General features: G+C 43.9%; 1 protein-coding gene across 1 annotated transcript; it reads left to right on the top strand.

The window, feature by feature from the left end:
• The first annotated feature begins 252 nt into the window (after window positions 1–252).
• Window positions 253–21714, top strand: fastk (Fas activated serine/threonine kinase). The gene is made up of 11 exons (XM_090225226.1): window positions 253–893; window positions 6207–7122; window positions 7534–7849; window positions 10097–10284; window positions 10386–10534; window positions 13161–13377; window positions 15779–15938; window positions 16063–16154; window positions 17829–18453; window positions 18749–18863; window positions 19254–21714. Exons 2-11 carry the CDS (start codon window positions 6249–6251, stop codon window positions 19338–19340), a joined length of 2823 nt encoding a protein of 940 aa, XP_090081352.1. The 5' UTR covers window positions 253–893; window positions 6207–6248; the 3' UTR covers window positions 19341–21714.
• Window positions 21715–21949: the final 235 nt, after the last annotated feature.

The raw sequence follows: 21949 nt of genomic DNA, 5'->3' as shown, positions 1-21949 counted from the left end.
TAAATTGTTACGAGTGTACTGATATAATTAGGACACGTGACATCCTGGTAACGATGAGAAAAACACATATCAGCATTGTCTCGAGATGGCTATGGATTAGATGAGGCTAGTAGGATTGCATCTCTCCCTTGAATACATGTGGTTGACGTCAATAATCCTCGAATATTCAAGAGGGTGACAATAATAAGAGATCCACCAATCCAAATAAAGGATAGGCGGGAGCTAGACAGCCCACTGGGCAACTTTGTGGACAACGACTCCCATTGTTAGGGCGGAGAGACATGCACATCTTGTCAGTATTTCCATAATCTTTGCTGTAATAAACCAAATGTTGGCATTAGCCGTCAACAGAAGAAGAAGACCAACAAAGTTGCATGCTGGGAAGATGGCCGACACCAGTGCGGCTAGTGAAGAATGAGAGGACGAGAAACCGAATACAGTTCTTGCGGCAAATGTCATCAATCGTTTTAGAACGATTTCCGGTGTAGGTGCGTCCGAGCTACCAGGGAAAATAATATATTGTGTCAGTGTGAATAAGTCAAACGCATTGTCAATAACACCAACCCATATCCGCTCCTGGATAGAGAGAACAGAGCGAGGCGAATTGAAACCTAGGTCAAGACAGTTTGCAAAAAACGGTGTCATTGCAATGGACGTCCATGACCAAAGAATTACAGTATTCCACGATTAACTAGCTAATTTAAATTTGGTAAATTAGTTAAAATGGTCAACCGATATAGTGAACGTTTTAATTGACGGGCTGGCTGTCACTCCTATGTTTCGCTTAACTTCTTGGGAGTGTCACGGTCAGATGACAGACTGACTGTCATTGCTCCCAGTGAGATACTCAACGGCAACACCCATCTGGATATTCCTCTTGCGTTGACAAACATGTAAGTACATGTTCGTGATTGTCATTGTAGCTAACTTGTTTACCATATTAATACCATTGCTTTTTTTTATATGATGGTTAGGTAGCAGGGCCAGCTGACGCCTTGTAGCCGTCCTAGTTAACTATCCTTACTATCTGAAATGTCCCCCGGCCCTTAGACACTTGTTGCCATTGGCAGATTTCCCCTGCTAGTAGTAGTTAGTGTTGCAAGTATCAGTGGAAATGTGATGTAGCTAACTAAATGTGAATGATTTACACATTTCACTGGTGTAACCCGTTCTAGTCGCCGCATGTGATAAATGCAATTTGACTCTGATTTGTTAGATTTGCAGCCTTAGACATTTAGCGTCCTACTGCTAACTAGTTAGCTACATATACTGTAGCTAACAAGTTGACTACAACATGCTAGATATCCTACGCTTACATTTTTTGCGGACATTTATGCTTTGATTTCTGGATAGGGTGTTTGTTTTCAGGATAGCTCAACCTACAATGGCATTAGTAGTTAGTTGAGGAAAATCGTCAAAGGTTGAGTGGGAACGTTCCTTATGCTGTAGGGCAAATTTGGTTAGTTACCTGTTCAAATTTACTTCAGGGGAAGGTTGGGTATACGAATGGGATTATTTTTTTTTTACTGACTCAGTATGTGTACTCAACATTACTGCAATGTAACTGAATACTCTATTCTAGGCCCAACTAAAGAGACTGCCCTGTCAACATGTTTAATGATCAGCTATAAAATCTGTGTATTTGGACGTGGCATACTTTTAGGATTAAGGCTACCTCCAGAAATATTAGTAGTACTTGCCTATGACAGATTATAAAGCTGACAGTTTGTCTCTCGTTGACCAATGAGTGAACACAAGACTGCTGAACAGCTAATCAAATGGCTACCTTGACTGTTGACCCACCCCCTCTGTTTTTACACTGCTGCTACTCGCTATTTATTTATGCATAAATCACTTTACCCCTACCTACTTGTACAGATCACCTCAACTAACCTATATCCCCTTACATTGACTTGGTACTATTTAGCCTTCTTGGTTAAGGGCTTATAAGTAAGCATTTCACGGTAAGGTCTACATCTGATGTATTCGGCGCATGTGACATAACATTTAGAGATTTTATTGACTGTGGCCTACATTTTCACGCTACGAAACATTTAACAAACATGTCTAGTTGGTGTGGTGGTTACACCAATCAGGTGTACACAAACACATTTTCAGAATGGTTCTTGAGGTCTCCCCTCCCTTATCCCCATTCTTTGTTTTAGAGGGATTCACCCTCTCCCCCTCTAGCTGCAGGCTACCTGTGACCTGTTGTGAGTGCAGAGTCTGCAGACTAGTCAATGGTCGATAGAATTAGTCTTAGCCCACAGCCTTCCTTCACTGTCTGAGTTGGACGGTTTATCGTTGTACTCCCATGTGTGCATCCCAAATGGCACCCTATTCTGTGTTTCCCTGGTCAAAAGAAGTACACTACATAAAGAAAAGGGGGGCCATTTGGGACAGATCCCATAACTCACCTAATTTTGTCAGTGAAGCTTCCCATATCAGACTAAACTCAGTCTGACCTCATTATTGCAATGGAAAAATGGTAGATGTTACAGGTTTAGTTTTTTTCTGTTTATGTTGAGGTTGGACCTTTATCATGTATAGCACATGGGCAGTCATCTCGTTAGTCAGTATGTGTTACACCTGTGCTGGCTTGTCCATCTCATTAGTCGGAAGGTGTTTCACCTGAGCTGGCCCAGGTGCTATTTAAGTGGCTGGCCAAGTGCTCCAGTTGTCTTGAGAGATGTGGAGGGTCAACACCTTTTTAGTTGGTGTGCCCTATTTGAGTTCTAGAAAAAAAAAACATTCCTTTGTCTGCTCATCCCTGTTTTTGTTTTGCTCAACTTTTTGATTTTCTTCCTGTCTAATTTTGGTGTGTTTTCTTTTGTTTGCCTCTTGGTAAAATGTTGTGGGTGTCTTTTCAAAGCAAATTGGTCACATACCCATATTTATCAGATGTTATTACGGGTGTAGCGAAATCTAACAATTTACAACAATACACACTAGGGATGCACGATATATCGGTTAACATATTGGAATCAGCCAAAATTAGCTAAAAAAAATGCCAACATCGGTATCAGCCGATGTCTAGTTTAACGCCCCGATGTGCAAAACCGATGTTAAGGCTGACGTGCATACCTATATAACGCAGGTACATTATACAATGACGCCACGTAACATTTTGCTCTATACGTGCAACAGCGTTCTCAAACTAGCCCCCAATGTCTGCTGTGTGGATCGAACAGTCATTTGAAAGAGTAACAATATTTCAGCGAGACCACTCAAAGGGTGAAATCCATTAAAGACCATATAATGGAATTCATTGCCCTTGACAGTCAACTGTTCTCTGTTGTGGGTGACGTTGGCTTTCGCCCGACTGGTCGAGCACCGGTACACACTACCAAGTGCGTTATTTTTCAGATGTTTCCCTACCATAGTTGCACAGTAATAGCGTCACTGCTATTAGCTTCACCACATACATACTATGGAACGCCGTTTGTCTTTGCATGTCAAAAAAGAGTAACACTGTCAAAGTTGTACAAAAAAGTCTGAAAACAAACAAACACCGGCCACGAACGATGTGTTTACAATACCGCATTGGTAATAAAGTATAATTTGTTTGACCGCAACTTCTGGGGTAGCTAGCTTTAGCTTGGTACCTAGCTAGCACCAATACAACCAGCCTGAAAACAATGACCAGTAAACCTGCAGTCATTTTCATTATTTTTAGCAATGATTTAAGAATCCTTGTAAGTATTAGCTAAGTTGCCACTTGTTGTTCGCCTATTGAAATTTGACTTCAGTTCATGAATATAGCTAGTCAGCAATTTAACCCTGTTGCCCAAACGTTATAAGCAGCCAGCTAGCTTCGTCTGGCTCGTGAGGCTCAACCGTAAAACGGTATGTACACATTTATTAAAGTGACCAGTGATTCCATAGCTGTGTTCAAATACCCATACTAACATGTAGAACAAAAGAGGAAGGGAAGCGTTGCTAAGGTAAACAATAGTAGATTTTGGTAGACAGAAGGTGCTCTTTTTTTTAAAAGGGGTAAATTGGTTATCAAAAAGAAGGACCAAGGCACTCTCCGTATAATAATATGGCATGTTCATTGGAAACAACGTGTAACATTTTTTTCATTGAACATGCCACACAAAAAAAGTAATTTTTATTTATTATATGAAGTGCCTTGGGCCACCTTTCTTTTTGATAACCCATACTGTATACTACATACTTAATGAGTGTATATACTATTAGTTCATTTTAGTGAACGGTATCGTTTTATTTGCGCGTACCAGAGCTTTACCTGTCTACTGGAAGTTGATGTTGTTGCTATGCAACCTCTTGCTAGTTTGTTAGCATAACAAATGACTAGCTACACATTTTACGATTTTCGTTGTGTTCGTAAATTCTGATCGCTTCGCTCTCGGCGAGTTCAGAACGCACTCTGGCTGAGGAGTAGGGTTGATCCGAGCGTTCTGACCTTACAACAGCTTGGGTGCTTGACTGCCAACTGGCAAACGTCAGCTAGTTACTTCCGGACACATGAGAGAACACCTCACTCTGACCATTCTACTCACCCTAGCAGAGCTGGTTAGGCTGTTTTCATGTTTTTCAGATCGTTGGTGACTAACTGTGCTGCTGGCAACAATTTCATGAAGTATTTTTTTGGGGGGGGGAGTGTATACTGACACAGGCCATATTCAACAGGTGTTGAGCGTTTGTAAATTCACAAGTTACTCTGAAATAGAAGTAGTTAGCCAGAATTAACAACGTCCATTTGAGAACGCACTAAAGAATGACGTGAATAATCTAGTCGAGAAAATTATCTTGGGGAGGTCATACGGTCGGCATTTGATTGTGAGGTATTCTAGGTCGGGTGAACAAAAGGTCTTGAGTTCCTGTACATTATCACATTCACACCATGAGTAGTTAATCATGAAACGTACACCATCGCTCTTCTTCTTCTTCCCGGAGAGTTCTTTATTCCTGTCTGCACTATTTACTGAACCCAGCTGGTTGCATGGCCGGGGACAGTATATCCAGAGAGAGCCACGATTCCGTGAAACGGAGAATGTTACTGCCCCTGATGTCTCTGTGGAAGCAGATCCTTACCCTGAGCTCTACTTTAATGTCCAGGGACTGAACATTTGCGAGTGTAAATTCCTCGGAAGCGGTGGATGTCCACTCCGATTACCTCTTCTCCGCTGGCGGTGTCTTGGAGCAGCCTCTGGGTTAAGTTCAATTGCCCTGCGGGGGGGTACGAACAAAGGATCAAATTCAGTTCCACTTGTTGCTTTCAGTGGACACCCCCACGAGTGTCTCAGAACCCCTCCTAAAAACCCACCCGTTTTGGTTGTTGTCAGTGACTGTTTGCGACATTATTTGTTTTTCTTGCTGGGAAATGGGTGTTCGTCCGGGATTTAGTTTTCCATGAGTATGGTAGTTGCTCTAGTCACCTAATCTGAAGCTCTGCTGTGCCAAGATATTCAAAATACACTTTTGTGGTAGTCACTGACATCCACCCTGAGAGGTTATTAGATTTTGTGGAATAGTTTTGAAAGTTGCATGAACACACAGGCTAATACAAATAAAGCCGTGGACTTTACGTTGGAAGCATTTGTGGAAAACCCTACTTGTGTGAGATGCTAGATTTAATGTACAAAAGCAAATCCGCTCATCATTGCAAAGCATTATGACATCTGGCCATCCGAATGCAGTAGTCAGACTTGATCGGTACTGCTTTGGAGGAGGAGGAGGAAATCCTTCCGGACAGAGCGAGAGAGGCTGATGGAAAAGGGCGCTACCGTTGTTAAGTGGGGTGAATCCCGTAAAGTAAAGGCAAAATGGGAGCAACAGGGAAAGACAAGATGAGCGTGCAGCCAAACATGAAGAACGTGAACATGCCATCTGATGAAGAGACCGAGTTCTTCCAGATCTATGAATCCAGTCAGGCCATCCTGACACGCTCAACTGAGTTTGATCTTGGTGTGAACAGCCTTCAAGGAAGGTTTTCATCTCAATGTAGCCTATTTGTTTTCATTAATGTCTATTTTCTTGTTTCCTGTGCTGTGTTTGAATCATTTACTTGATGTCACTGTACTGCTTTGCACTTAGGTGTGTGTGTGTGTGTGTGTGTGTGTGTGTGCGTGTGTGTGCGCACAATGGGAATCTCCAGGGATTCTCACACAGATTCTCATTTGGAATGTGTGTTTTGTTTAGTAAATTCTTTCCTTTCCTCCCTTCCTCTCTCCCTGTAGGTGTAGTCTGCAGTGCCTCAGCGGTGTACTAGCCTGTGTAGTATGCTGTGGCTGTCCTCCAGCCCAGGCCTCCTGAGCTGCGAAAGCATAATCCCTTCGCCCCTCTGCCAGCGACACGCCTGCCGCCTTAGCGCCCTCGCTCTCGCCCTCGCCGGCATGTACACAACCCGCCTGTACAGCGCAGTAGGTGGTGGTGGAGGAGGAAAGCCTGGACGCCGGCCGGGCCAGGGGGGTGGAGGTCTGCCCATGCTGGAGAACCACCCCCACCACCACCCTCTCCCACCACACCAACATCCCCACCACGTGCCTCCTCCACCTCCCAGCTACCCGCCCATCTACCAGGGGCGCCCTGACCCTCACCGGGGGCCCCACTTTCACAGTCACCACCACCACCAACACTACCATCCCCACCCACACCTGGCCCCGCCTCCACCCCTCCCCCCGCATCCCCACTACCAGACACACGCCCACCTGCACCACCACAGCACTGTTGGCGCCGCCGGCAACAACAAGAAGAAGACGTGGAACTTCATCCATGAGAAGATGAGCTACGACACCTTCTTCACCATGAAGAGGCTGATCGAACGCTCGCGGAGAGCGGACGAGGTGCTGCGCTGGGTGACTCAGAACCCAGGCAAGATTTCACACAACCATTACCCCATCGCACTGCAGAAGATCGGCCAGCTACTACAGGCCGGGGCTGGGGTTGGAGGAGGAGGAGGGGGCGGCGGAGGTGGCTCGGATGCAGCCCTGGTTCCCTCTCCCGGAGTCGGTGGAGGAGAAAGAGTGGAGAATGAAGGTCGACAGATCTTGGAGCACCAGGACTTCCAGACGCTGTGCGACTCCATCGTGAGGGACTGTGCCAAGTTTGACAACTTCAGCATTGTCAACTGCCTGTACGCTGTGGCAGCATTAGGTGAGTCTAGGTGATCTGTGGCAGCATTCGGTGAGTCTCTGATATGTGGCTGCACTAAGTGATCTATGGCTGAGCTAGGTGAGTCTAGGTGATCGCATGGAGGCAGCTCTGTTTCCCATACTTGGATTTGTTGGGAGTGTGAAAGCAATCTTTTTCATATTGCTAGTGTATGATCAGCAGGTGTTTTTAGTACAATGTATTTTATATTATGTAGGATATGTGAACATTGTGAAATGGCATCTACTTCTTTATACGTGTATTCACTTGGTATCGAATATAGATATGAAAATAATTTGTCTACATATAAAAAAACCTAAATGCACTTGTCTGGAATATTAAACGGACTTACATTACTTGAAAAATAAATAAATGAAGTCAAATAAAGCCTAAACCTCCCGCCTCCTCCCCCAGGCCTTCCCATCGACTCGCGGGTAGTGCAGGTGCTGGAGGCTGAGTCCCAATCACGACTGGGCCAGTTTAACCAGAAGGACGTGTCCATGGTGTTCAGCTCCAGCATGAAGCTGCACCCCAGCAGCCAGCACCCGCTCACCGAGGCCTGCCTGGTGGGCTTGGAGAAGAACCTGGAGCGGGAGCGTCACCCGCAGACCCTCTTCCTGCTGCTCTCCTACTACCGCCTCAAGTGGCGCTCGCTGCAATCCAGCGACGCTGCAACGGCCGAGATCGTGGCCAATATACCACCCAACCCGGAACAGCTCCTGGCCAACAGGTACGGTTGGGATGACGGTTGATTACCCATTCATGGTAAAATAGACAAATGTTTTCTTGTTTGTAAGAGGCCATCCAAGTAGAGGAAATGCGAGTTATGCAGTACGACTAGGTCACTATCGATAGTCATAAATAGAGGAAATGTTTTCAAAAATAACATTAGTATTCTTATTGCACATGCCTTACAGAGGTACTACCTCTGTTTTAAAACCTTTTATCCCATGTTTGTTTACTGAACACAATCTAGGTGTGATCTGTTCCTGAGTGTAATTTTAAATGTCAGTTATTATGATGAAAGCAGTGATGGCGATACTCAGTACACTGAACAAAAATATAAATGCAACGATTTCAAAGAATTGAGTGAGTTACATTTCATTAAGGAAATCAGTCAATTGAAAATACATTTTATTAGGCCCTATGGATTTCACATAACTGGGAATACAGATATGAATCTGTTGGTCGCAGATACCCTTTAAAAAACCAGTCAATATCTGGTGTGATTTTTACCTCATGCAGCGTGACGCATCTCATTCTCATGCTGTTGATTGTGGCCTGTGGAATGTTTTCCCGCTCCTCTTCAATGACTGTGCGTAGTTGCTGGATATTAGCGGGAACTGGAACACGCTGTCGATCAAGAGCATCCAAAACATGCTCAATGTTGTGACATGTCTGAGTGTGCAGGTCATGGAAAAACTGGGACATTTTCAGCCTCAAGGGATTGGGTACAGATCTTTGCGACATGGGGCTGTGCGTTATCATGCTGAAAAGTGACGTGATAAATGCGAATGAATGGCACGACAATGGGCCTCAGGATCTCGTCAAAATATCAGCCCATTCAAATTCCCATCGATTAAAATAAAATGTAATTTGTTCATTGTCTGTAGTTTATGCCTGCCCATACCATAACCCCACCACCACCATGGAGCACTCTGTTCACAACGTTGACATCAGAACCACTTGCCCATACGTCTGCCCGGTACAATTGAAACGGGGATTCATCTGTGAAGAACATATTTCTCCAGCGTGCCAGTGGCCATCAAAGGTGAGCATTTGCCCACTGAAGTTCGTTACGACGCCAAACTGCAGTCAGGTCAAGACCCTGGTGAGGACGACGTGCACGCAGATGATCTTCCCTGAGACGGTTTCTGACACTTTGTACAGAACCTCTTCAGTTGTGCAAAACCCACAGTTTCATCAGTTCCTGTGTGCAGTTGTGAAGCCGGTTTGACGTACTGCCAAGTTCTCAAACTACAGTGCCTTCAGAAAGTATTTAGACCACAACGCTTTTCCCACATTTTGTTATGTTACAGCCTTATTCTAAAATTGATTACATAGTTTTTTTTCCTCATCAATCTACACACAATGCCCCCTAATGACATCGCAATACCCCATAATGCCGAAGCAAAAACTGTTTAAAAAAAACGTTTGCTAATTTTTTACAAATCATAAACTGATATCACATTTACACAAGTATTCAGACCTTTTACTCAGTACTTTGTTGAAGCACCTTTGGCAGCGATTACAGCCTTGCGTCTTCTTGGGTATGACGCTACAAGCTTGGCACACCTGTATTTGGGGAGTTTCTCCTATTCTTCTCTGCAGATCCTCAATCTCTGTCAGGTTGGATGGGGAGTGTCGCTGCACAGCTATTTTCAGGTCTCCAGAGATGTTCGATTGGGTTCAAGTCCGGGTTCTGGCTGGGCCACTCAAGAACATTCAGAGTTGTCCCAAAGCCACTCCTGCATTGTCTTTGCTGTGTGAAGCAGGTTTTCATCTAGGATCTCTGTACTTTGCTCCGTTCATCTTTGCCTCGATCCTGACGTCTCCCAGTCCCTGCCGCTGAAAAACATCCCCACAGCATGATACTGCCACCACCATGCTTCACAGTAGGGATCTTGCCAGGTTTCCTCCAGACGTGACGCTTGGCATTCAGGCTAATGCATTCCATCTTGGTTTCATCAGACCAGAGAATTTGGTTTCTCATGGTCTGATAGTCTTTAGGTGCCTTTTGGTGAACTCAAAGTGGACTGTCATGTGCCTTTGGCAAATGAGAAATGCTCACAGGGACATGAACACATTTGTGCCAAAAAATGTAGAGAAATTAGCTTTCTGTGCATATGTAACATTTCAGGGATCTTGTATTTCAGCTCATGAAACATGGGACCAACACTTTACATGTTGCGTTTATATTTTTGTTTAGTATAATTAGTATCACGATACTTGGTAATATCGCACAACCTACCAACAGGAAGATCCTCCGACTGGTCAAGCACACACTGGCTAGCGTAAGTGGAGTGCGCGACCAGGAGATGGCGCTGCTGGACGAGATGCTGGCTACTTGCGTACGCGAGGCTAGTAACAAGAGCCTGGAGATCATCTTCAGCTCCCACCTATTCTACCAGAACAGACAGGAGAGGTTTGTGTGCAGCCTGGCTGGTGAGTTTTCCTCTCCTCTGCCATTCTCTGACAGCTGTTTTAATCTGTCGCTTTCTCCATCTTTCTATCATTCCCAAGATAACCTGGTCTTTTCCTAATAGAGGAGCTGCCTAAAAAAGTGGACAGCATAACCCCATACACCATGGCCCTCATTGCCAAATACATCGCCCGCCACCGGCTCAGAGAGACTCGACTCCTCGACACCATCGCTGATTTCCTGGTCAAGAAGGGAGAATACCTGGATAGCAAGGTAAGGTGTCCCACTCATCTACAAAATCTCTGTCTTATGTTTAAACAGCTGTTGAGCGACTCGGGTACACTGTTTGTTGGTTATTATTGGGCTGTATGAGGGCTATTACACCTGAAATAAAGTGTTGTTTATTTACACACGTTATGGGTTCTTATACCATGGCATTGTTGAATTCTTGTTTCTGATTGGTTTGAAAGGCATTCTAGAGTGTAAAGGGTGGCCACTACTCCATAGTAGAAGCTATCACTAACCAGGTTTCCATCCAACCTTTTTTATGCGAGTAAAGTACATGTTGGATAAAAAAATGTCACTAAAGACCTGATTGAAACAAAACAAAATATGTTAGACACGGTCTTTTTGTATCGATAAAATTAATTGTGGTGTAAACTGTATGCACAAATATTGATATACTACCATCATATCGAAGTCAACTTGGGAGTTATGTGATGATATGCTGTGTGGCCCTCCCCCTACGACTCGGGAAAGCATGCAGTTAGCTAGCTGTAGCCTATGCTTCTAGTACTAGATTTATTCTCTGATCCTTTGATTGGGTGGACATGTCAGTTCATGATGCAAGAGCTCTGACAGGTTAGAGGACGTCCTCCGGAAGTTGTCATAATTACTGTGTAAGTCTATGGAAGGGGGTGAGAACCATGAGCCTCCAAGGTTTTGTATTGTAGTCTGTGTACCCAGAGGAGGATGGAAGCTAGCTGTTCTCGGGCTGCACCATGGTGCTACCCCACAGAGTGCTGTTCAGGCTACTGTAGACCTTCATTGCAAAACAGTGTGTTTTAATATATTATTGGGTGACGTGAATGTATTTAGTATAGTTTTATCTAAACTTTCACTATGTTTCTGAAGTTCACTGAGGAGGATGGTCCTCCCTTTCCTCCTCTGAGGATCCTACACTGGTACAAAGACCAGAGTGGGCCCATACATTTTTTAATTTCACCTTTATTTTACTAGGCAAGTCAGTTAAGAACCTATTCTTATTTACAATGACGGCCTACAAAAAGGCAAAAGGAATCCTGCAGGGATGGGGGCTGGTATTAAAAATAAATTAAATAAAAATATTGGACAAAACGCATCACGACGAGAGACAACACTACATAGAGAGAAACCTAAGACGACAACGCAGCATGGTAGCAACACAACATGGTAGCGACACATGACAACACAGCATGGTAGCGACACATGACAACACAGCATGGTAGCGACACATGACAACACAGCATGGTAGCGACACATGACAACACAGCATGGTAGCGACACATGACAACACAGCATGGTAGCGACACATGACAACACAGCATGGTAGCGACACATGACAACACAGCATGGTAGCGACACAACATGGTAGCGACACATGACAACACAGCATGGTAGCGACACATGACAACACAGCATGGTAGCGACACATGACAACACAGCATGGTAGCGACACATGACAACACAGCATGGTAGCGACACATGACAACACAGCATGGTAGCGACACATGACAACACAGCATGGTAGCGACACAACATGGTAGCGACACATGACAACAAAGCATGGTAGCGACACATGACAACAAAGCATGGTAGCGACACATGACAACAAAGCATGGTAGCGACACATGGCAACAGCATGGTAGCAACACAACATGGTAGCGACACATGACAACACAGCATGGTAGCAACACAACATGGTAGCGACACATGACAACAAAGCATGGTAGCGACACATGACGACACAGCATGGTAGCAACACAACATGGTAGCGACACATGACAACACAGCATGGTAGCGACACATGACAACAAAGCATGGTAGCGACACATGGCAACACAGCATGGTAGCAACACAACATGGTAGCGACACATGACAACACAGCATGGTAGCAACACAACATGGTAGCGACACATGACAACAAAGCATGGTAGCGACACATGACGACACAGCATGGTAGCAACACAACATGGTAGCGACACATGACAACACAGCATGGTAGCGACACATGACAACACAGCATGGTAGCAACACAACATGGTAGCGACACATGACAACACAGCATGGTAGCGACACATGACAACACAGCATGGTAGCGACACATGACAACACAGCATGGTAGCAACACAACATGGTAGCGACACATGACAACACAGCATGGTAGCGACACATGACAACACAGCATGGTAGCGACACCACGTGACTACAACATGGCAGCAGCACAAACGGGTACATTATTGGACACAGACAACAGCACAAAGGGCAAGAAGGTAGAAACAACAATACATCACGCAAAGCAGCCACAACTGTCAGTAAGAGTGTCCATGATTGAGTCTTTAAAATTTATACGGCAGCATTTTTTTTTGGTGACAAAACAATCAGTAGAGTTGAAAATGCAACAGAAACCCCCCAGCAGGTGGGAATTTAACCGCAGAAGTTATTTTTATGTGCACTACGTCGTCACGCACAGCTTTTTTATCTGCATCAAGTCAATTTGGTGGAAACGCATCTCTGGTGGGAAAATGCAGTTGATATGGGTTTGATTGAAGCAGTTATCGCGCGCGATACTTAGTAGTTAGTATCATAATGCTTGGTAATATCACAATAATGGGTTTCTCTCTTTTTTCCCCTCCACAAGGTAATCCAAAAGCTTGTGTTCCCCTTCAGCCGGATGAGCTACCGGCCGTCCAACGAGGTCCAGTTCTTCTCCAAGCTGGAGGTGGTGCTGGAGCTAAAGGCCCTGAGCTCCCCGCTAGCCACAGTCAACATCCTCATGTCCCTGTTCCAGCTGGGCCACTTCCCTGGCCTGGTGCTGCACAAGGTCTTCTCCACCGCCTTCATCAGCAACGTCACCAGTAAGTGGGGAGACGCACACAGCGATCAAGCAACATCAAAGAGCAGCTATGTTTCATTAGTTTTTTTCGACTGACACAATAAAACCTCAAGTCAAATAAATAACTAAGGAGTATGTTTACATGCGTTCAATAATACCATTATTTTGAATATTCAGATTAAGATAATAATAGTTTGATTTAAAATGTTTTCATGCTTTTCAAGAAAACGATTTCCCTAAAAGTTTCCATGGACCCATCTGAGATCAGGCTACCTAATGGCACTCTGATGAATGCAGAAAATCACCAATCAAAATAAACGTTTGGGAAGTATATTTGGTTATGAGTTGGGACACAGCATTTGTATGTGAACTATTTCTAATGTGCAAACTTTTGACATTTTCCATACTCGCTTCACTAGCGCAAAAGATGGAGCCTCGTGCTAGTCCCGCTAGCTTATGAACAGAACAAATACACAGCTGGTACTCTGATTTTAAATATATATATATTTTTTTACAATACTTCATCAACAACAAAAAATCTAATATCTAGATGTTTTAATCGATGTATGCTTACTTCGATTATGACCGTACGCCGATTTAAGATAAGCAGAGTACTGTTTACATGACTAATTAAAGAACAGTCTGGCCTTAATGGCTATGTACTCTTAGAATCTCCCTCAGAGCCTGAGTCTTATCTAGGTTTCTTCCTTTCTAGGGAGTTTTTTTCCCTAGCCACGGTGCTTCTACATCTGCTTTGCTTACTGTTTGGGGTTTTAGGCTGGGTTTCTGTATATCACTTTGTGACATCTGCTGATATAAATGTATGTATACAGTGCCTTCAGAAAGTATTCAGACCCCTTGACTTTTTCCACATTTTGTTACGTTACAGCCTAAAATGGATTGAATAAAAACAATTCCTCAGCAATCAACACACAATACTCAATTTTTAATTTTAGCAAATGGAATTTAAAAAAATGAACATACCTTATTTACATAAGTAGTGCTATGAGACTTGAAATTGAGCTCATGTGCATCCTGTTTCCATTGATGATCCTTGAGCTGTGTCTACAAGTTGATTGGAGTCCACCTGTGGTAAATTCAATTGATTGGACATGATTTGGAAAGGCACATACCTGTCTATATGAAGTCCCACAGTTGACATTGCATTTCAGAGTAAAAACCAAACCATGAGGTCGAAGGAATTGTCCGTAGCACTCCGAGACAGGATTGTGTCGAGGCACAGATCTGGGGAAGGGGTACCAAAACATTTCTGCAGCATTGAAGGTCCCCAAGAACACAGTGGCCTCCATCATTCTGAAATGGAAGAAGTTTGAGAGCTGGCCTTCCATCCAAACTGAGCCATTGGGGAGAAGTGCCTTGGTCAGGGATGTGACCAAGATCCCGATGGTCACTGACAGAGCTCTAGAGTTCCTCTGTGTAGATGGGAGAACCTTCCAGAAGGACAACCATCTCTTTAGCACTCCACCAGCACTCCAGGCCTTTATGGTAGCGTGGCCAGACAGAAGCCACTCCTCAGTAAAAGGCACATGACAGCCCACTTGAAGTTTGCCAAAAGGCACCTAAAGACTATCAGACCATGTGAAACGAGATGCTCTGGTCTGATGAAACCAAGATTGAACTCTTTGGCCTTAATGCCAGCGTCACAACCGGAGGAAACCTGGTGGCATCATGCTGTGGGGATGTTTTTCAGTAGCAGGGAGACTAGTCAGGATCGAGGCAAAGATGAACGGAGCAAAGTACAGCGAGATCCTTGATGAAAACCTGCTCCACACAGCCAAGACAATGCAGGAGTGGCTTTGGGACAGTGTCCTTGTGTGGCCCAGACTTGAACCCAATCGAACATCTCTGGAGAGACCTGAAAATAGCTGTGCAGCGACGCTCCCCATCCAACCTGACAGAGCTTGAGAGGGTCTGCAGAGAAGAATGGGAGAAACTCCCCAAATACAGGTGTGCCAAGCTTGTAGTGTCATACCCAAGAAGACCCGAGGCTGTAATCGCTGCCAAAGGTGCTTCAACAAAGTACTGAGTAAAGGGTCTGAATACTTATGTAAATGTGATATTTTAGTTTTTGATTTGTCATTATGGGGTATTGTGTGTAGATTGAGGGGGGGAAACAATTGAATCAATTTAGAATAAGGCTGTAACGTAACTAAATATGGAAAAAGTCTAGGTCTAAATGTATATATACATATGTACACACACATACATTCATACATACATATGTGTGTATATAATATATATTATACACACACACACATTTGATGCATGAAGTTGAATATTACCCCCACATACCTCAACTCACTCCGATGTGCTTCATTTTCACGTTTGGCGATTTTAGACCGTTGCTCATGTCCTTGTTTCCGTTGATTTTTATTGTTCCCCCCCCCCCCCCCCATTTGTAGACAGCCCTTACGCTCTGATCGTGCGTCGCTACCTGTCTCTGTTGGACGCGGCGGTGGAGCTGGAATACAGGGACTACACCGGTCCACGGCTCCAGGACACGCACAAGGTGCTCATGTTTGACCACGCGCTGACCGCTGACGAGGTCAACCGCAAATACAGGTACGGTGATTGGTTGACTAACTGTTAGTTGGCATTCTATTTTTGAAAGTTTCCATTTATGTCTGCCTTTTTTTTTTCATTGCGAATTCCAGTGAATCTCCAAGTATGTTTGTGTGTTTCACAGCTACAGGGGTCTTGTTGCTGAAGCCCTCAGACAGTTGGTTGGAGAGCATGGATACAAACAAGACGAGGTTCTGGCCCCTGGTTATTACACAGGTACACTGAATATAACACACGCTCTGGTGTTTGTTCAAAGGCCTCTCTTAAGACTGTTACTGAACACAACGGTGTATTTTTTATTATTATTCTGTAGTACTGTAACCTCCTTTGGGGTTGTACAATTACAGAAACCTGAGGACTATTAGGGGAAAACATTTTTATTTAAGCAGGCAGTCAATGCTGAGACCACGATCTTTCGCAGATGAGGCTTGTGTGAACACATCGATGAACAACAATTACGCTCTACATATCTATACACACGGCAACACTCTACATGTCTATGGGCTCCCGAGTGGCGCAGCGGTCTAAGGCACTGCATCTTAGTGCAAGAAGCGTCACTACAGTCCCTGGTTTGAATCCAGGCTGTATCACAGTCCCATAGGGCAGCGCACAATTGGACCAGCGTCGTTCAGGTTTGGCCGGGGTAGGCCATCATTGTAAATAAGAATTTGTTAACCGACTTCCCTAGTTAAATAAAATAATATCTATACACACTACACACGAAACAGGAAAAGCTAAACAATCATATGAAACGCATTGTTCAGTAAAAGGACCTCAAACATCTGCCTGAATTACCCAAGAGGCACCAACTCCACCAGCTTTTAAGGAGTTTTCCAGATCATTCTACATGAGACGAGCAAAAAAAAAAAAAAAAAAAAAAAAAGCGAAAAGCAGATTTACCTAATTTGGTTGAGATTGAAGGGATCTATCTCCAGGGTTAGCCATCCCTGAGTTCGGGTCTGGTAACTTACCTCATTGTTAACCTTCAGACAGGTACGGTATGGCGGAAGTTTATCCAAGATGGATTTATTGATTTAAAAAAAGACTTCAAAGAGGCCCAGCCTACTTTCTGATAAAATATGCAATGATGTGTACTCAGCCTATCGGCTGCAATAAAGCACAATGCGCAATGTGTCCAATGGCTTCAATAGAGTAGTAACTACATTCATATAGACGATATCGCCATAGTCAATAACCAGAATTAATGTTGTCTGAAGGATTTAGATTTCTTCTCTTCTTTTAATTTTTTTAAACATTTTTTTAACAAAGATTTACTGGATGTTGACGAAACTTACATCATGATTGAGGAAGTACATCTATTTCTCAATTGCCTGACAAGCTGCCAACCAGCAACAGTGTTTTTCTAGCCTTGGCCCAGGCCTGATTTCTCATAAGATCTGACAGTTCAATAGAGAACCAAGGATTAGTTTTTTTACTCTTAAGTTGTTTGTAAAGGGAGTGTGTTTGTCTGCCATAGAGATTATGAAAAATAGATTTGAACTGTTCTAGAGCTAATTCTGGGTCAGGCATACAGATGATGGAGAGAAAAAAAAAGCTTGTGGGTATTTTTTTATTTGACTTCTCTTCATAATTATACGATTACTGTCAAATGGATCTCCCGAGTGGCGCAGCCGTCTAAAACACTGCATCTCAGTGCTTGATGTGTCACTACAGGCACCCTGGTTCAAATACAGGCTGTATCACAACCGGACGTGATTGGGAGTCCCATAGGGGACGCCGTACAATAGGCTCACCGTCATCCGGGTTTGGCTAGTGGCCGGTCATTGTAAATAAGCATTTGTTTCCTAACAGACTTGCCTAGTTAAATAAAGGTTAAATAAATGTAAATGTTGCAACCCTAAACCTCTGTATATTCACAATCCTTTGTAGACTTCCTGCTGTGGATTGACAGCTCTGGCCAGGTTCTCCCTATCCAGGCAGGGGCCTCCCTAGGTGTTTCCCACAAAGCCCCAGAGGGATCCGTGGCTGTGACGGCCCTCGCCTCAGACTTTCAAAAGTTATCCCCCTTCGCCCCACTAGAGGAAGGGGGGGACCAGCGACCCGTCGGAGGGGACGAGTCGGTGACCCTCCTGCCACACCACATGCAGCGCGGGGAAAACCCTGCCTTGGCCCAGAGGGCCGGCCCTAACGGCGGGGGCCCACTTGACTACAACACTTACTACATGCCTGCTGACTACTACTCCAGCCTGGCCAAGGAGCACTCTCTGGAGAGCCAGGACAGCTCCACGCTCAGCAGCCCTCCCTCTGACAGCCTAGCCCAGCCAATGGCCTCCGGGGTAGGGGGATCCACCACAGCTGCCCCGGTTTCTCTTTTCCAGTTCTCTATTGGGAAGATCCTGGAGGATGAGGGAGGGGTGCAGGTGGGGCCAGGTAATCATGGGCCCGACTGCGAGCTCCCTGTCTTCTATGAGGGGTTGGCCGGGGACGTGGGGCTGCACCCGGCCGATCGAACCGACACAGAGAGGGCAGTGGGGGACCAGCGACAAGTTAAGAGGTCAGTGCTGATGGGATTTGAAAGTTCCATAGAGAACCAAGGATTTGTAGTTAGTCATTTTTATACATACTACCCAACTACGAAGCGCTTGATTATGCTTCTTTGGTGGAGCAATGCTAGCTAGCAAATAACTTTCAGAAAGATGGTTTTGCTGGGAAAATCGTGACTCGTCTTCATGGCAGACACCGGTATTTGTCTACCATCTTTCGTCACTTGTGTGATCGCGGCATTAGTAATTTATTTCAAAATTAGAGAAATAACTATTTAATTGCGAAATACAATTTTCTTCTGTCAGAGTGGTCATGTCGGTGAATGACAAGTGGCACTACTGTCACAACTCTGAGGTGCTGGTGGGCTCCCGAGCCATGAGGGACCGTCATCTGTTGCTCCTGGGATATGTCATTCTGCAGGTGAGCCATTACAATCATACAACCACAAGAGGTTGGCGGCACCTTTAATTGGGGAGGACGGACTTGTGGTAATGGCTGGAGCGGGATCAGTGGAATGGTATCCAATACATCAAACACGTGGTTTGATGCCATTCCATTCGCTCCGTTCCAGACATTATTATGAGCCGTCCTCCCCTCAGCAGCCTCCATTGCTAACAACCCTCATTTCAACCATCTTACAACCACATTTCAGTCTTCCCTTAAACTCCATTACAATCATCCATTTAAGCGGTAATTGGCACCAGGGACAACTAACGGTGCACTGTGCCAAAATAAGGTAGTACGTACCACTGTTTAGTTTAACTCATCTCTCTCTGGGTTTTCTCTATCCTCTTGTTTCCTCTTCCACAGCTGCCCTATCACGAGCTGGAGAAGCTGAATGGCATAGAGGAGGTGAAGCAGTACCTCCACAAAAAGCTCCTGGAGGTCCCCTTATGACAACGAAAGACTTGAGTGTGAGTGTGTGTGTGTGTGTGTGCGCCATTGCGACAGGACAGGGGGTTGTTGGTGGGATTGGGAAAAGGGGGTGGTTTGGGGTAGAGAACAAACCCTGGTCAAAGTCTAAAACAAGAGTTTTTTTTGTTGTGGCAATTTTGCTCTTGCATTCATCAAAATGGCGCCACGCTATTTGCAACGAGCCATATACCCAGTTGATGACATGTCTAGTATCATGTTGCCATGCTTGGTATCTTGTTATTGTCACTTCACAACCGTTCTTGACCATCTTGCCTACGGACTGTTCTTAGTGTATCACAGTAGCATGACAAAACAGTTGGTTTTTCTTTTCTATAGTTGTAGTTTTAATCATGGCTTTGTGTGGGGGAATAAGATGTTTATTATAATTATTATAGAGTCATACAGAGATGACAATGTTCTGGTGTTTGGGGAGGGGAGAGGGGGGGTAATTTTCTATTGTTTAACTCCAGTTGTAACGCATGACTGTTCATACAGGACAAACAAACGGGGCTTTCTTCATAGTGTTTTCTAATACTGGTGCACCGTATGTAGACTAATGGACTGTAGGATGTTAATGAGGGATGAACATTTTATAAATCTAGTTTAATGTGTTTATATATTTTTGAATGCTGGAACGGCTTTTCCTGTGTCCAGAACAAAGCAACGCGTAGTGGAAGTCCAACATCAACTTAGTCTCCCTCTTTGTTTTGTCTTTGGCACTTCACTTCTGACATTTTAATGAATGACTGTATTCAGAGAGGAGTTTGATTCCTCAAGTGAGTTTCCACCAACTGCATTGACAATGAAACAGGTTTTCCAGGAGGGAATTGCTAGATACCCAGGCCCTCATTTATCTCACTCAATACTGGTGTACGTGGAGATAAATAGTTGCCCATGCAAATCCTACAAACTGTCACATGCATCTTATACATATAAATGTTTTCATTGATAAACGAGAGCCATACTATATTTGTCCTTGTGAACGAGCTTTGCAACCCCGCTTGGAAAATGCCCTCATTCGCGGTAACAAAAACGGTATGATTTGGAGATGTAGGAACTGGGCCGTGATAGTTCCTGAAAGAGAAACGCAATGGCAAGTTGCATCACATTTCTGTAGAGATGTAGACCAAATGTGTTCATCTCTTGTAGTGACTTTTTCAAACGCCGTGGCCGTGCACTATGCAACATTGTCTATTTTGAGTCATTTTTTAAAAAAGTCAATGTTTCAGCCCCACACTTTTATGCAGAAGATTAATTGTTGTTCAATATTTTATTTTATCAATATATAGCGTTTTATATCTTCTGCCTCGGTGGCTCTGAGATTTAATAGGCTAAGATGTTGTGCTCCTACTGCACAGCATTACTGTAGCCTACCCATACTGTCAAATATTTTAAATAGGCTACCGGTCTATTTACTTTTGAGCACATGCTCTGCTATTGAACACATGGTATCCTCATTAGGTATGCAGCAGGAATGAACCAGTTCAGTCAGAAAAGGAGAGCTGTAGGCCTAATATAACAAAAGTAAAATAAACATATTAGGCTACATATGCTTCTCTGAGATCTCCTTACTAAATGCATCTGTGTTTTGTTTTAATATTACCATTATAATTATTGTGCCTCAAAACCATCTCCATTTTTCCCCCATAAGAACAATGTGTGCAATACAGTTGATCAACCACCAGACGTACACATGGCCTGAGCTGTACTTGGGAGATACTCAACACCTTCCCGCAAATTCAAAATGTATTTAAAAAATAAAAAGATATCTTTAAGGGGGAGAAAGTGGCGCATGCGTACATTTGATAAGTGAGGCCCCAGGTTTGTTTAAATGAGAGAATTTGATTGGAAGGTCTGGGTATTGCTATGAAAAAGACAAGGGGATAGTGTCTCTGAAAACATTCTGTTTGTCCTATCAGTGGTATTTGAAATCGTACCCTGACCTAATTTCCGTTTAAATGAGGTGATTTGTGAAACATTTCACAATACCACACAAATATGACTCCCATCAGCTTTGTACATGAATGACCCCAAACACTTGAACTGTGTCAGGTAAAGCAGAAATGGCTTATGTGATGTTAATCCACCCCAGTATTACTGGGAGCGTTGTCCTTTGTTCTGTTTATGGAGCCTTCCAGATAGAGACATGGGTAACTGAGTCACCTGTGTGTAATATATGAATGAATGCATTATCATTTGTAAGGATCCATAGGTTGTATACATGTATTATGCACAGGTGGTTGAGTTAGTATTTATTTATTGGTACAGAGGATGTGTGTGTGTGTTTGGGGAAAGAAGGATGGGAAAATATTTTATTGAAATGTATGGAAAAATATTAAAAGAATGAAAAAAGCAACGTCTGTCGGGAAATATTTATGTAAGTATAATTCACAGACAACAAAATGATCTGTATCAAGTCTTGAAATGGAAAGCTGTTGTGGCTTTACCTGCAATAGAGACCTCAAATCTTACGCAGACATTCTTCAGAAAGAGATAGTTGTTCAACTTCAAGGAAAATAGTATTGGTGAATTGATTACAGCCAAGTGGGAGAAAAAAATAAATGGCTGTATTGAGTGGATCATCCCCTCAT

This window comes from Oncorhynchus mykiss, chromosome 28 (assembly GCF_057628025.1).
Source record: "Oncorhynchus mykiss isolate SJ-2025 chromosome 28, ASM5762802v1, whole genome shotgun sequence".
NCBI classification, from domain to species: Eukaryota; Metazoa; Chordata; class Actinopteri; order Salmoniformes; family Salmonidae; genus Oncorhynchus; species Oncorhynchus mykiss.
The sequence above is the reverse complement of the archived record's forward strand: the minus strand, read 5'-3'. Positions and strand labels throughout refer to the sequence as shown.